The 17,126-nt window shown below is 36.8% G+C and overlaps 1 protein-coding gene across 1 annotated transcript in view; it reads right to left on the bottom strand.

The window, feature by feature from the left end:
- Dhc93AB (Dynein heavy chain at 93AB) overlaps nt 1-17,126 on the bottom strand; it is a 780,004-nt gene that overhangs the window by 331,092 nt on the left and 431,786 nt on the right. The window contains exons 26-27 of the mRNA XM_068228295.1: nt 15,358-15,506; nt 6,214-6,243 (exon numbers count right to left, since the gene is read on the bottom strand). Coding sequence (XP_068084396.1) covers nt 6,214-6,243; nt 15,358-15,506 — 179 coding nt within the window. The remainder of the gene's footprint in view (nt 1-6,213; nt 6,244-15,357; nt 15,507-17,126) is intronic.

Genomic DNA, 17,126 nt, shown 5'->3' with positions numbered 1-17,126 from the left:
GGTTCGAACCTACTATCTCCCGAATACTGGATACTGGCCGCACTTAAGCGACTGCAGCTATCGAGCTCGGTACAATATATTTTAAGACCCGTTACTGCATGCAGTTAATCTTGATTCACAGTTTAAAGCTCTCAAATGCCATGGAAGAAAACTATTTCCAAAATGTATCCAACAAGGTGCATTTACAGTATTCAAATACTTCTTCTTCTTCTTCTTAAGACGTCGTCTCCAAACAGAGGTAGACGATCCACACGGCCAGCTCCGATCTTGCAGCCATGCCTTGTGGATTTATTGGAATATCTCTCAGGATCTTTAATGCAGTGGTTTCCCGTTGCCTTCTGCATCCTAATGCCGTTGACCAAACCGGTTCCTCCGCCTTTGGGAACAATTTCTTGTCCCCAGAACAATAGAGTGCCCTTACCAATACCCGCTCATCCACTCTCAAAGAGACTGTTGGCACTTGGTATAGGGGATCTCCTTATACTGGGAGATAATCAGTCCCTTCATTCGTTAGCCGCCTGTATATAAAATAATATTTTTATATGCAGTCGTTGCCCCCTCTCTACCTCAGGGAGGTGAATGTCAGGATTTCACCGTTATTGAAACAAGGACCAAATAGCATTTCCTTGTTCCTTGGATAACTCACCAGCTGCCTTACCTCAGACTACATGCTGCCAGCGAAACTGCTCGACCGAGATACGGTCAATCGTATGAGGTTCAAATGAATGTGGGCGAATGAACTATGTACCACCCTCTTAACCCTGGAACCGGCAATCGTCGCGATCGCGACTCATTTCCCTGTTACTCAACTGGCAGAGTCGCTATCGAGATGCATTATGCCAGCGCTGACTAATTTCGAGATAGCGCCTTGACATTCAACATCTTTATGACATATCTTGCATCATGTTGAAGAGAAAACTCTACTCTATAATACAGCACAATTCTGAAGTAGTTTAGTATGACAGAGTGTGCGGTATACACGTGGAAAAACGAGAACGCTTTGCAGGTGGTCATTCTCTTGTGGTTACTGTGGTTGTCCGATGTGCATTAGCTTTCGTGGCGAAAAATTATTGGATTGTCAGGAAGTAGTGAAATTCGTAAATGTTTGTTTGATCTGGACGGCGAAGGTGATAATGACGTATTTTTAGAAGGAACTGACGATGATTTTGACAATAATTCGTCAGGTAGTGGCGAGTTGTATGAGCCTAGGCTAAGTGATTTCGACACTGATATTGACGATGATGTGGAACACAATGAACCAGCCACTGATGATAATCATAATTACGGTAATGCAGTTGACCAAACAGAACCGAACTGGACAAGAGTTTATCTTCTAGAGCCAAAAATAAAAGTGGAAGAGAAGTTCAAAAATTCGAAAAGCGGGTGTACGAAATTGCCCTCCGGGAAACAGTCCTCTTTTAACATATTTCTATTTGTTTTTCTCTAATGCAATCTGGAATCATTTAGTGACTGAAACTAATAAATACGCACAGGAAATTATTCGAAATAAAACGAATTCCGTCTGCAAAGATGGGTTGACGTTACACTATCAAAAATCAAATAACATTTCTCTAGTTATAAATATGGGTCTGAACCCTAATAACAATATTGAAAAATAGTGGTGCACGTCAAAATCGAAAATATTTCCATATTTTTCTAAAGTCATGTCACTAAAATGTTTCGACTGGAAAGAAATATTCTATAACCTGTTGGTAATGGTAATATTTGATGCCTATATACTCTATAGTTTGAACACCGACAAACCCCTTGAACATGAGGAATTTATGGTTAGTATTGTCGAAGGTCTTGCAGATTAAGAAACTCTTCAAAACATTCCACCTGGACCTTCAGGAGAAATGGGACATCAGCTGGTACGCCTCTCAGGGAAGAAACTGCGGTTGTACCATGTCTGTTCGACTGCAGAGAAAAGTCACGTTCCCACTTCTGGTGCCTAGGATGTAATTGTGGTGTCCATAAACAGCACTACCATAAATTAAAACATTTTGGAGGCCTATGAAAGCAGGAGGAAACAGGAGCCGCCCCGCAGGTAGCGAGGATGAATCTGACTAAGTAGACTCACGTTTTGGTGCGATGTGTTTGTGTTATTTCAGTTCTATTTGACTTTACAATACTTCAATGTAGTGAAACCTTCCTACATATTTTTAATCTGCATAAAATTGTGCAAATTTTGTATATAGTAAAATCTTCATATAATGTTACTTTTTACGTATACGTTGCCCAGAACTTTTGGATTATTTTGTAATACTTAGCGTAGGTTGAATACTTCGCCCATACTGCTTCAGGATACTAAATTAGTAAGTTTAATTTCCTACTATAGTAATCTTAGTCCTTTTCTGAATAAAATGACAAGTTATACATGAAAATAAATTGAAAAACAACATTTTTATAAATTTTTAAAACGTTGCTTGCAAAACTCGCCTAAATGCTTGCCGCTTGAAGGTGAACCGCTTGCCGGTTCCAGGGTTAATTAAATAATTAAAAGTATTTTTCTTTTAATATTTTACCTTGTTTCTTGTACTTTGTTACTAAGGATTGTCTTCTTTACCTTATCACTAGAATTATTGTTTATCATTCATTCTGAATTGTACTTAAGACTACTGAATTTGTATTGTACGATTTATTTTTTCAGTCTGGAAACCTTAAATGTTTGGGAGGAAAAAAAGAATTGTATACTGTACACCAGCCTCTCAAAGAAGGAAGAGGATAATGGATTGTAGAATGACTGATTTAGAGAAAATTTAAATTCTGGAATTTCAATTATTTTTGCCAACCAGCTGCTTTCATAATGTGGTCATTGTCAGAGTTCACAAAATGATCATAGCAGGCTTTTAAATTTAGAATTTGTTTTACGTTTTACTGACACAGATAGGTCTTATGGCGACGATGGGATAGGAAAGGCCTAGGAGTGGGAAGGAAGCAGTCATTGCCTTAATTAAGGTACAGCCCCAGCATTTGCCTGGTGTGAAAATGGGAAACCACGGAAAACCATCTTCAGAGCTACCGACAGTGGAACTCAAACCCACTATCTCCCGGATGCAAACTCACAGCTGTGCGCCCCTAACTACATGACCAACTCGCCTGGTAGCAGACTTTTAAAATGTACCATGAGCAGTGACTGAAGAATGAGTCACTGCACCGATCATAGACATTTTCTCCATCTAAATCGAAGGTTAACTTCTTCAGTGTGATAAAAAATCCTGGATGATCAGATGTAACCACTCTTGGAGACCACATACGTATTTAATCACTGCTACACTAATATGATCCACGATCATCCTCATCAGGCTTTTTAAACTAAACATCAAAACTGTCTTACCACATGAGAGAATTATTGGAATCTGCAAAACATATACATTTAATAATTTATACATAAATTCTGCTTCCACAAAACTAGAGTCAAGATTTATACTGGTTATTATTTGATAATTTTCCCTTAATGATTGTAAAAATAAAAGTCTCAATCTTCAGATCAAACTTGATGAGACTCTATATTAAGGAGTTTGTTTCCTGTCATTGTGGAGGAAAAGAATTAACATGCTTGAAACATAACCCTAAGAAATTAAACCACAAACTTACACAATAAACACAGATTTTGTGAAAGGCATTAGCTATAGGAAGAATTCTGTATAATTCTCAAATGGGGCTTATACAATTGAGTTATTTCTACCTGCTTATTTCTTCCTGAACTGGGTGTGAAAAGACAAAATGTTTGACATGTAATGATGGAAGAAATTCACAGAAAACAAAGCCAATGAGCTGACAATAACACCTCAAACATTTATAAGCATAGTTTTATCAACATCACTGATCTCAGGAGATTGAAATTTTTCATGCCGTGTATTTACTCTTGGCTGCTTAGGATCAGATAGATGTAACTATATTTTTAGCTTTTTGTAGATACTATCATAATTTTGATCAGAAAATGCACATTTGGAACTGAAACAGAAGAACTTACATCAACCCACAATACTCCATATCACGGGGTATGATTCAAAGATAAAAATGCATTTCTGGATCAAACCATGATAGTATCTACAAAAAGCTGAAAATGTAGTTACATCTCTCTGATCCTAAGCAGTCATAAATACTTTGTTTAGTATACTAAGACTGCTGACTCTAGACAGTGTGAATTAATCACTTGAAGAAAGATACTTTTTTTTTTTTACATCAGTGCATAATCAAAATACAGTATCATCTAAAAATTATAGGAGTTTGTATATTGTGAATTTTGTAGTACTATCCAATATTCAGGATGTACAAACAATGTTGTCCAATAAACACAGGCCATGATAAGTTGATCAGGACAACTGAAATGATGATTGAAACCAAACCTCTAACTTCCAATTTTCATTCAGAATAAATGTGGTAAAAATAACACACTGTAGTTTTTCAACCAAAGTTTATCATGTGAAAGTCTCTGTTGCCATTATGCTCAAACTCAATTCCATTTTTACTTTTGAATGATGGCAGGAGAGAAGGAAGAATTGAATTCATGGAAAAATTTGTTCTTTGCTTTTTGGTGGATCCTGATGACCCCCTAGACACTGAAAACAAGGGTTTTACAACCTAACAGTGATTTAAGATGTGATCAGTGCTCATTTCTACGCATTTCAAAAGATATTTGGGATGCAGTCCTCATCTAAAACAACATTACATTACTTTCCCCATTTTACTCTGGACACAAATTCCAAGGGTCAGTACCTATATGCCGCAAGCCATTTGTGATTGATGGATCATATTTTTTTTGCACACAATTGTATACTGAAACAGGTATCAGCCTTAAATGAAAATTAAAAAAAATGTCATTCAATGGTTAGCCATGACATTACACGATATTCTTTGTCTATAATACGCACAAAATATCGATCTTTATTTTAGTTCATGTATCATATGCTGTTATCCTTGGATGTACCAAACACCAGTCATTATTAACTCATTCCAGTCTAACTACGAGCATAACTCACAGCGGCCATAATGACGTTCACATCATGCTGCGAGCGTAGCCCATAGTAAGGTTCGACAATTCACTAAAAATCGGGAACGAGCTATGCACGTATTCTGGTGGCTACATCATGTTTATTCATGAATTAGTTATAAGAATATTTCAACAGATGGAAGTATTATCTAAGTCAGAGAATTTATGATATTTTGGACAAGTATGCATTAGTAGATGTTGTCACTCAATGTGTTCTAAATCATGGCTTCTTGCAACAAACAAGTGCATGATGAAAGTGATGTTCTTGATATTTTATGTAATCATAATCCCTCATATCTAGTAGAAACAGAAAATTTTACTAATAAACAGACATTCTTATGTATTCACGCAAATATGAAATGCGTAGAAACATGGCGGTAGGCTTTAAAATTAATTCATATTCGGATCTCAATAATATTTCCATTTGTGCATAAAATTAACATTACATACCTTCAATATCATATTTACTCTTAGTATTTCGGCTAACATTGCCTTCCGAGCCACTATCGACTATTAAAAATATATAAATATAATTTTATAAGAACTCCCATTTTTGTTATTTTTATTACTATTATTATTAAACAATTATATTATTTTTATATCATTTTCATTATTGTTGTAGTAATTGCAATGCACATGTTACATGATCAAAATAGGATGAATAAAATAATATTTTAGAAAACTGTAAATGAGTACAGTATTTAAACAAATCTGATGATTACAAAACATGGTATAATATATAAGCAATTTTAAAATCTCAAATGCTAGCTGACATGAAACAAACAACATTTTTCATTTATAGATGCTCAAACAAGCACAAAGAAAAAACCCCCACCCACATGTCTCCCACAGGTACAGAAATCTTTTTTTTTTTTTTTAAACCCTTGAAAATGCCCATTCCAGAACCTTTGTTAGGGGTATTCTGGCCCAGACCGGAATGGGTTAAACAAAATTATTCATTGAAAATTCCAAAATTTACCTGATATGCATGGAAGATCTAATTAAAAAGACAGTTTTCCTTAAATTCTGGCCTTTTCTTGTGGAGAACTTTCAACAAGCTATTTTAATTAAGTTCATTCCAAAAGAGAAATTTTTCCACTAAAGCTATCTGTATGGTTCACAGAATTTGTGATAAAAATGGATCCCTGTGGTATAGTACAAAATTTCATAACTCCTCAATCAGTGATGAGTGTGCAGACTAATTCTATGGTACTTACAGTCACTTCAGGAGGAAGTGCGGCTAAGCTCTGTAGCAGCGTGCAAACACCAGTGTTATTAGAAAAGAAGACAGTTGTAGAAGAGAATGAGTGTTGAGTTCATGTACAAAGGCACATGGGCAACATTCAGCAAGATGAAAATATAGCATTAAGAAAGTATTTTGTGAATGCTTCGGAAAAAGCTTTTAACTTCCAACTATAAGTTAAAATTAATACTTATAATTTTATTTTCATCTTGAAGTTAATAGGGTAATATTCTTATCAATAAATTACCCATGTCCCAGTGATATCAAACCAGTATACAAACATCACAATTTATTCTCTCTTTTGATATTGCTTTAGGTTAAACTTTTCAACTTCTTTAAATTTTAAGAAATGTTTGAATATAAGGAGTTCACCCTAAAAAGGGATCCTACATACCATTAGATCCAATGACAGGCAATAAACCAAATGTACTACTCAGCAGGGTTCTTTTATCTTCAAGGAAATTACGATGATATGACAATTATTTTGGGTACTGTTAAGTGCAGAAATATATCTCCAAAATATTGAATGTGCTAAATACATAGGCCACCCAGAAATTAAGTTTCCCTATTTCTCTTCTTGTAAACGTATTTAGCCAGGAAGTATGAGCACATGCAACAGATTTATGATGTAGCAATCATATACCGGCCGGGCAAGTCCTACCTGGTGACAGGAGCGCAGCAGCAGTGGTTTGAAATGGCAGCTCGTATTATTTCCCCCACCACCTCTGAGGTTCGGTCTGTGATAAAGTTCCTATAGAAATTGCGATAGGTCATTCAAAACAAGAGGCGTGGAATGCTCAGTGCTGGTGTTATGCTGATCCATGGCAATGCTTGTCCACGTACGGCACAGCGTTCAGCAACTGTTCTGCACGAGTTCGGCTGGGAGGTGTTTGATCATCCACTGTACAATCATGATCTTGCTCCCAGTGATTTTCATCTTTTCTTACATCTCAAGAAATTCCTGTCCTCCTGTCAGCATTTTCACATGGATGAATAACTGAAATTGAATGTCACATGCAGGTTCCATTCCCGGGTGGCAGACTTCTACAACAACGGCATGCAAAAGTTGATCCTACGATATGACAAGAGTCTCATTCTGGTGGTGATTTTGTTGAAAAATAGCTCCAACATCGCTGTACCAGGTGTCAAAATAAAGTTTTCCATGTAACTATGTCGTCATTTAAAAAAAAAATAGGGAACTTAATTTCTGGATGGCTCTCATTTATAAGTGAATTAAGATTAGAATATGATGCCACAGATTTTATGTAGGTTCTACGCGCGCAAGTCACAAAGTAAGTTTTTGTAACATTTTACTCCAGTAAAAAGGTTGTAGCTTGGTGCAACTTGTATACCTGGTATCAAGTCAAGTATCGGTGTGATGAAATGCTGGGGTCAATGAAATTATTTTCATTGTATTGAAATTTTATTCAACAGAACATACACAAAACAAAATGAAATTATGCAAGTATACTTTTTTCTTAGGCCTACCTTGTCAGAAATTCTGAATTTTATATTGACTGTAGTGTAACTAAACTGTTCCGTTTAGAGAAAAAAATTGGTAATTTCTTTTGCTCTGAACATTTTCCAGTGGACTCTTCTAAGTAGCTGATGATACGACTGGCACACTTTACCACATTATCAGGAGCAACGTACTCTCTGCACACTGAAATAAGTAAGGGTTTGAAATCTTTCTGCCACTGAGTCAGCAGATGTGCTCAGCTGCAGCTCCAGTAGTGCAGAGGTCACTTCACAACACTCAGATAATGTAAATTTGGGACGGCTACTGTAAACATTTTGACACCCAGCATTGGTTATCTTGGACATTTTAGAATTCTGATAAGGTGCTCTATTCTATCAAATGCATTTTTGATAAATTTGGAGCCATTTATAGACCATGTGTTGTGGCATTTCATGAAACAAAGACATTTTTCATATTTATTCGCACCACAATTTTCTCAAATCTTCAATATTTGATTCTTTTTTTGCCATACATGCATATAACTCACCGAGATGAATCAACCGGCACCTCATGTACCATGCTACCATGCTGTAATCCATAGCTACCCTAACTAACAGGTATTTTATTACAACATGGCGGCACAATTGCATTATCTGTATAAGTCATAGCGAGGTCAGACTCTTGTTGCTGAATACACTTGTTCTTTCTCTTTACAATAATGTATTGGATGCCGTTGTCGCACGTGTTGTCAAGGAATTCTGATTTTAAAACTTTCATGTTTTTGTAACAGCTCCAAAATTGTAGGTACATCAAAATACCACATTTTTTCAAAATTGTTCATATTTTGCTGAATATATATTTTATCACCGTCGACCTTGTGGTGTAGGGGTAGCGTGCCTACACCTTAGGTTTGATTCCCAGCCAGGTCAGGGATCTTTACGTGGATCTGAGGGCTGGTTCGAGGTCCATTCGGCCTATGTGATTACAATTGAGGAGCTATCTGATGGTGAGATGGCGGCACCGATCTAGAAAACCAAGAATAACAGCTGAAAAGATTTGTCGTGCTCACCACATAACACCTCTTAATCTGCAGGCCTTCAGGCTTAACAGCGTTCACTTGGTAGGCCATGGCCCTATGGGGCTGTTGTGTCACAGGGTTTGGTTTTTGGTTTTACACACCGCAAAATCTGCTGACAGCATTCACTTGCAATAAGGGTACTGACCTAGAGGTGCAATTATGATGAGGTGTAAAGAAACGTGAAAAGGGTGCAAAGATCATGCACAATGGTTGTGATATTTTCATGCCTAGGTGTTAATATAAGAAAAGACCTTCATTGGGGTAATCACATAAATATGATTGTTAATAAAGGGTACAGATCTCTGCACATGGTTATGAGGGTGTTTAGGGGTTGTAGTAAAGATGTAAAGGAGAGGGCATATAACTCTCTGGTAAGACCCCAACTAGAGTATGGTTCCAGTGTATGGGACCCTCACCAGGATTACTTGATTCAAGAACTGAAAAAAATCCAAAGAAAAGCAGCTCGATTTGTTCTGGATGATTTCCGACAAAAGAGTAGCGTTACAAAAATGTTGCAAAGTTTGGGCTGGGAAGACTTGGTAGAAAGGAGACAAGCTGCTTGATTACGTGGTATATTCTGAGCTGTCAGTGGAGAGATGGCGTGGGAGGACATCAGTAAACGAATAAGTTTGAGTGGTGTCTCTAAAAGTAGGAAAGATCACAATATGAACATAAAGTTGGAATTGAAGAGGACAAATTGGGGCAAATATTCATTTATAGGAAGGGGAGTTAGGGATTGAAATAACTTACCAAGGGAAATGTTCAATAATTTTCCACTTTCTTTGTGATCATTTAAGAAAAGGCTAGGAAAACAACAGATAGTGAATCTGCCACCAGGGTGACTGCCCTAAATGCAGATCAGTAGTGATTGATTGAATAATAATAATAATAATAATAATAATAATAATAATAATAATAATAATAATAATAATAATAATAATAATAATAACAACAACAACAACAACAATGCTACGAAACCATATACTATCCCACAACATTCAGTTAAATCAAGAGAATACTGCTGTTTGTATACTGCCTGAATATTTTTGCTTGTCTCAGTGTTGTACAACATCAATGTAGAAACAACAGTTTATGCAGAAAGATAAGCACTCAGCACTTACACTGTGACAAATAGATTTACAAATGTACACTTTTGAGGAAAGTTAACCTCTTTCCCTTCTAGAAGTATCACAACATTCATTTCACTCAGAAACACAACAAAACTCTGCTAGAATATTTACCAACACCCAGACAGCATACATTTAAATAATGATGTTATTGGTTTTATGTCCAACAAAATTACCTTTTACAGTATTCAGAGATGACAAGTGCCAGAATTTTGTGTGGCAGAATATATTTTATGTATCAGTAAATCTACCAACACAAGACTGAATATTTGAGCACCTCCAAATACCACCAGGCAGAGGTGGGATCGAACCTGCCAAGCTGAGCTTTGAAGGTCAGCGCTCTACAATCTGAGCTACACAACCTGCAGGTACAAATTTCTCTTTCTAAAATGATCTGAATTTTAATTTGTCAAAGGAATACATTATGACAATTACATTTATTTCCTGCTTTATAAAACCATTTAAAATCAATTACATACAATCATACAACTGCTAAAAAGAATTCATCATCCCATAAAAAAAGAAAGCTGGCCGTCAGCTCATATCAATACCTGATTGTAGTAAAAAATGAACAGAATTTGAAGTGCAGGGTATGGCATGATTAGATTTCACAAACAAAAAAGAAAGCAAAGACAGTGCAGTTTGCTAAGTAAGTTACATTACAGACACATCTCCTGGGATGCAGAGGGGTGCATTCTGGTTGAACTTCTTGAACCTAGGTACAACAAAAATGCTTGCCATTATATTCAGAGACATCACAAATTCCATAGGAAAATAATAATAATGCTATTTGCTTTATGTTCCACTAACTACTTTTACGGTTTTTGGAGATGCCAGGGTGCTGGAATTTAGTCCCATGGGAGATCTTTTATGTGCCAGTAAATCTACCGACACAAGGCTGACGTATTTTAGCACCTTCAAATATCATCAGACAGAGCCAGCATCAAACCTGCCACGTTGCGATCAGAGGGCCAGTGCCTCAACCGTCTGAGCCAGGCAGCCTAACCATAGGAAAGGATCATCCTACAATACAATAATGCATTCCCTCAATCAACTCAGTTCAACAACGAGGATATTAGAAAAATAGGGTGGAAATTTTTAGTTTTGAAAGGAACTGCAATTACAGCTCTGGAGACAGCAGATGGGAATATAGTTCGCAATATGAAAGATATCACGGATACAATGGGACAGTATTTTGACAAGCTCCTAAATGGCCCTGATGAGATTTCTGTTGAGGATGTAGGACAGAAAACAATAGAGGAAGATATCCCAATTACATGGACAGAAGTAGAGTAAGCTCTCCATAGGATGAAAAGTGGTTCAGTAGGAGCTGATGAAGTTACAGCTGACATGATTAAAGCTGCTGGTCCACCAGGAATACAGTGGCTGTATAGAGTTCTCAGAACAATATGGAAGGGTAATGAAATGCCTGAAGATTGGAAAAAAGGGGTGATAGTTCCTATCTTTAAGAAAGGGAGTAGAAGGAAAAGTGAAAATTACAGAGGCATTACCCTCTTATCACACAGCCTTAAAATTATGGAGAAGATCATTGAAGCCAGAGTAAGGAATATACTAAGAGCCTATTGTAAAAGAGGAACAACATGGCTTTAAGGCTGTAAGAAGCACAACAGATCTGATATTTGCTTTGAGGATGTTGGAGAGAAACACTGGAAAAGAGCAAAAGACCTAATAATTGTGTTTATGGACCTTGAAAAGCCATATGATAATGTTCCTAGATCAACTATTTGGAAAAGTCTTAGAAAACTTGGTGTACCGGAGTACCTTATTAGGAAGATCCAAATGCTATACACTAATTGCAAAAGCTGTGTCAGAATTCGAGATGGTCACCCTGAATGGAATACAACCAAAGGAGTACAACAGGGAAGTGCCTTTTCACCTATTCTATTCATAGCAGTTATGGATACCATTTTAAAGGAACTAAGAGGAAAATGTAATAAAGATCTCCAACTCTGGTATTTGCAGATGATGTGGCAATATGGGATGAAACAGAGGAGGGAGTGCAAAATAATCTGAATGCATGGTGTAAGAAGTCTGATGATTATAGAATGAAATTGAACCCATCAAAAACAGTAGCATTGAAAATCAGCAGACATAATACAGAATGCAACATAAAAATACAGGACCACCAAGTTGAAGTAGTACACCAATTCAGTTATTTAGGAAGTGTAATGGCTAGTAATAATAGAGCTGAGATAGAAATAACAGAGTAACCAAAGGGATGAGAAGGTCCCACAAAGAACAAAAATGACCCTGTACAAGCCATATTTCATTCCCATCCTTACATATTCTCTGGAAACCTGCACACTAACATCAAAGGATTGTAGTAGGATTCAAGCCTGTGAAATGAAATTTCTTAGAACTGCCCTCCAAAAGACACGACTTGATCACTTGAAAAATGATGAGATCCGATCTAACTTAGGTCTAAATGAATCGATGGAGGAAGACTTAGGTCATCTAGACTTGAATGGTTTGGGCATATTAAATGAATGAATAGCACAAGGTTGCTATGTGCTTATTTGGAAAAGAGAATAAAAGGCAGAAGACCAGCTGGAAGACCAAGAAGAAGATGGATGGACCAACTGAGGGAAGACGTGAAGAGAAGAGAATGGAATTGGGAATCTGTCATGGACAACAAAATCTTTTTAGATAGGCAACTTTGCAAGACGCTCATTTTCAAACACCCTACCTGGCTCGCTGGAAGGGCAAACTGATGATGATGATGATGATGATGATGATGATGATGATGATGATGATGATGATAAGGGTGGAAATTCTGTTGCATTCCTCTCTTACAATCCCGATACGGCACCATTTGCTTAGCATCTTTTTGAGAGAATAGAGGACATACAAAAAGAAGTCCAACAGTGCCTGCTGGCTTAGTTGCTCAGCAGAAAGGGTATTTTTAACCCTCAGCACTGACCTCTATATGTGGTATAGACCCTCTTTTCTTCTGTAGCCACCGATCTCTATATGTGGCTTCGCATTTACGGTTGTAGCATAAAGAATTTTGGAGTTTTATAATCTATTAGTTTCATGTCCGTATTGATAGCTTAGTATACACAATTATAAAGATGGGAATCTTTCAACAAATCAATACTTTATTGATATATAGCTTCTAAAACATATCTATATCACATTAGTATACAGGACCGGTTTCGAACCCTATTCAGGTCATCTTCAGCTGATCGTTGAACCTAATATTATTTTTTGCTATTTTTTTGCTATTTGCTTTACGTCGCACCGACACAGATAGGTCTTATGGCGACAATGGGACAGGAAAGGCCTAGGAATGGGAAGGAAGCGGCCGTGGCCTTAATTAAGGTACAGCTCCAACATTTGTCTGGTATGAAAATGGGAAACCACGGAAAACCATCTTCAGGGCTGCCGATAGTGGGATTCGAACCCACTATCTCCCGAATGCGAGCTCACAGCTGCGCGCTCCTAACCGCACAGCCAACTCACCCGTTGAACCTAATATTAACATAATGTACAATTTAAAGCATCACTGAATTCAATAATGAATGTCACATAATACAAATAATAATATTGTAGTGTTAAAATGTGTTCTGGGTTTTTCTCTCAGTCTAAAATGTTTGTTAATGTTCATATGACTTGCAATGTGCGTCTCTAAAACTCCACTTAATGTATTCCTAAATGCCACATGATTCGTTAAAATAATGATGTGAAATGTTCTTATAACTTAAAATTGTTCTATAGCATATTTGTAGCACACATTAAAATCATTTTGATCTGTGTTGATAAAACATTTCATTAATTGTCCTCACTGTGCAGTGTCAGTATGAACCATCATCCTGCTCTTCTGTCCCAGTCATGCAAGATCAATAATTTTCTAATATGTACCGGGGAGAAACCTCTCATGAGCCAATCGAGGTGAAGATTGCCCAATATTACTGAATAGTGACAAAGGGTCAGTGCTTGCCTAACTCTCACGAGAGATGTTTCTGATAAGCCAGCATTAAAGTGCTCCAGCTCTATACTTTGTCACTGTGTATGGCTTGACAACACCCGAGATGTGTGCTGGCAGGATCCAGGAATAAATAGCCAGTGTTACTGGCTCACATACGCTGAGTGTTGCACTGCGCTGAATGTGAGATTTTTGCTGATCTCTTTGTTGGAATATGATGTACTCCTACTACTAAAAATGTTTTCATTCCTCCTCTGCTTGGTTGGCCGGTCAGAGTGCAGAGCTGTTGTACCACGGACCAGCCGTGGCCACTTGTGGGCCAGGACCCGCTCTGCATCTACTGACCATATGATATCTTATCCAATCGGAAGTATATTATCACCGTGTCTTAAGTAATGGCAAGTGTTAAAAATCAAAGTTGTTCATAGTAATGGAAGAGAGATAACAACAGCATATTTACTTCTAATCTCTCATACTCACCCTGCTCAGTCACACCAGCTGATGAAACGAGCACTTGTATCTCTTGGTTTCCAGGGTTTTACTTGAATTTGTCATGCTATAACAGACAGTTAGTAATTTTTTAAGGAACTATTGGCAAAGCCTAATAAACTTATAAATCCACTAAGTCTAACACCCCTTTTGGTAAAATCACAAATTGCACACTTACATACAATACAAGCCAAAGTCATGGCACCCACATATCTATTCAATATCTCTTACAGTAATTTTGGAATTTATACTAATGAAACTTTCTTGGACAGGAAATACATGTATCCGTCATTTCAAAATCCTGCTGGAAGGATAATAGTGAGAAAATTTCAAATTTAAAAATATTTAATACGTAAACAGTTTAGCAGAGTTTTATTGCAGACATGGTTAACTCAGAAATACAGTATATTTACAAGAAACACGGCAATAAAGAAGGATATAAGAAACAAAGACAGACTGAGAAGAGAAAGACACTGTACACAAATAGTGAGTTAGAGACAGAAATGTAAGGAAGAGGAAACAGCAGTGCAACATAAAGTGAAAGGAAAAGTAAGAGAACTTCACTTCATGTGGTATATTTCAAAACAAAAAACAAACTCAAACTCACTCAGTTTCAACTTTCTAGGCAATTCAGAGTTTGAGTCCCTGCACACAAGGCTATAAAGATGGCACTCCGTACCCATTCTAATATGTCCAGATTATGCTGAACATAACTGATTCATAGAAACATACAGAATAATCAGAAACAGATTAAATTTTCTCAACCAAGTTTTCAAAACAATTTAGAACAGTGAGCTTTCAAATAACTAAAGAAAATTAAAAATATAAAACAAATTCAATTAACTTTTTAACATCAGTTCTTTTTAGCTCTGAAATCCTGTTGACTGATGTATCCTGAAGGATTGTTCGAAATGCATTCCACATGAAAAGAAGACATGCAAAGAGAAAGAATGACAGAGATAGTGAAGAAAGGAAGTTTGAATCCTGTGGTGAAAGAAACACCACACAGCAAGCAGAACCTTGGTAGATTTCATCAGCTGTTGCCAATGGCGCTCACGGATTGCGTTGTTCTGCAGTTCTCCCACAGCTCTAATGGATGTCATCATATTCTTGACAGTCGACTCCAGTGTGGTGTAGGTGTCCCATATCCTCATTTCCTTGTCCAATGCTGTAATTATTATATAGCCATAATTAATATTATAACATTTCAAAATGTAAATTCATTAATACTAATTATTTTTATTAGTTATTAAATATCTTTCTTTCACCAACATAATAAATAATGTTTCTCTTTCTTATATCACCTTCCCACATTCAAATGAGGTTGGCAGAGTAATCAGGCCCTACGTAGGACTTGGCTAAGGTTTAAGACCTACTGGAGCTGGGAGTCAAGCGACATCAACATTGCACAGCATGGCCCAGGATAATGATTATAAATAATATTTGTTTTATATACTTCTAATTATTTTTATAGTTTTTGGATATGATATTTCTATGTACCAGTAAATCTACAGACACATGGATGTCATATTTAAGCATCTTCAAATAACACTGAACTAACACCTGCCACCTTGGGCTCCAGAAAGTCAGCACTTTACCATCGGATCCACTTGGCCTTGTTTCCTATATGTATATTTACTGTATATGTTATTCTCTATTTAATTGATCTGTGGATATAGAATCTAGTCAATAATTCTTATCTGCTACATCAAACAACCAATGTAAACCTAAATCCATGAATTGCTTATTGCAAACCTCATTCATGAAGCAACTTTCCCCCATACACAGAGTCTGCTGTTCATAGAAAATCCAATGGCAAATAGTACCTTTCCTCTTCATCTCAACACACACATGCTCAATGAAGTTCTGTTGATTGATCGATAAAATGATCGATTGATCAATCAATAAATCAATCAATCAACCAATGAGTGTCACCACTGATCTGCATTTAGGGCAGTTGTTCTGGTGGCAAATTCCCTATCAGTTGTTTAAATAATACTTTCTTAAATGATTGCAAAGAATTTGGAAAATTATCAAACACCTCCTTTAGTAAATTATTCCAATCCTTAACTCATCATCATCATCATCATCATCATCATCATCATCATCATCATCATCATCATCATCATCATCATCATCATCATCAATGTCCCACTCCAGTCGCCTGGGTGTGGTTAACAAGTCTGTCCTTCCACTTTTCCTGCTCCATTACTTGCGCCACATCCAATCCAGCTTCTGTAATGTCCTTCCAAATCTTATCCATCCACCTTCGTCTTGGTCTTCCAACTGGTCTCTTTCCCTTAACTTCTCTTTCCAATTGCCTTCTTGCTACCCATTCCTTTCTCGTTCCTTTTACATGTCCGAACCATCTCAGTCTTGCTTTCTGTATCTTCTGTACTAACGGTTCTATATTTAGCTCTTCTCTGATTTTAATATTTTGAATTCTATCTCTTCTTGTCTTTTTAACCGATGTTCTTAAAAATTTCATTCCTACTGCTTGGATCTTACTATCTTGTCTCTTATTAGTTACCAGCGTTTCTAGTCCATATGTTACAATTGGTATGAAATACTGTTTGTATAATATTAATTTTGTTCTCGTGGGTACTCTGTCATCCCATACAAGCTCTCTGATTTGATGATAAAACGTTGTACCTTTACTTAGTCTGTTATTAATTTCAGGGTTGATTTCATTTCTTCCATTAGCAATGCTACCCAAATGTGTAAACTGCTCTACATTCTCTAACCATTCTCCGTCTATGTTCACTTGGATTCTCTCTTTTTCTCTTTT

Source organism: Anabrus simplex, chromosome 6 (assembly GCF_040414725.1).
Source record: "Anabrus simplex isolate iqAnaSimp1 chromosome 6, ASM4041472v1, whole genome shotgun sequence".
NCBI classification, from domain to species: Eukaryota; Metazoa; Arthropoda; class Insecta; order Orthoptera; family Tettigoniidae; genus Anabrus; species Anabrus simplex.
Note: the sequence above shows the minus strand (reverse complement) of the source record. Positions and strands in the feature narration are given on the sequence as shown.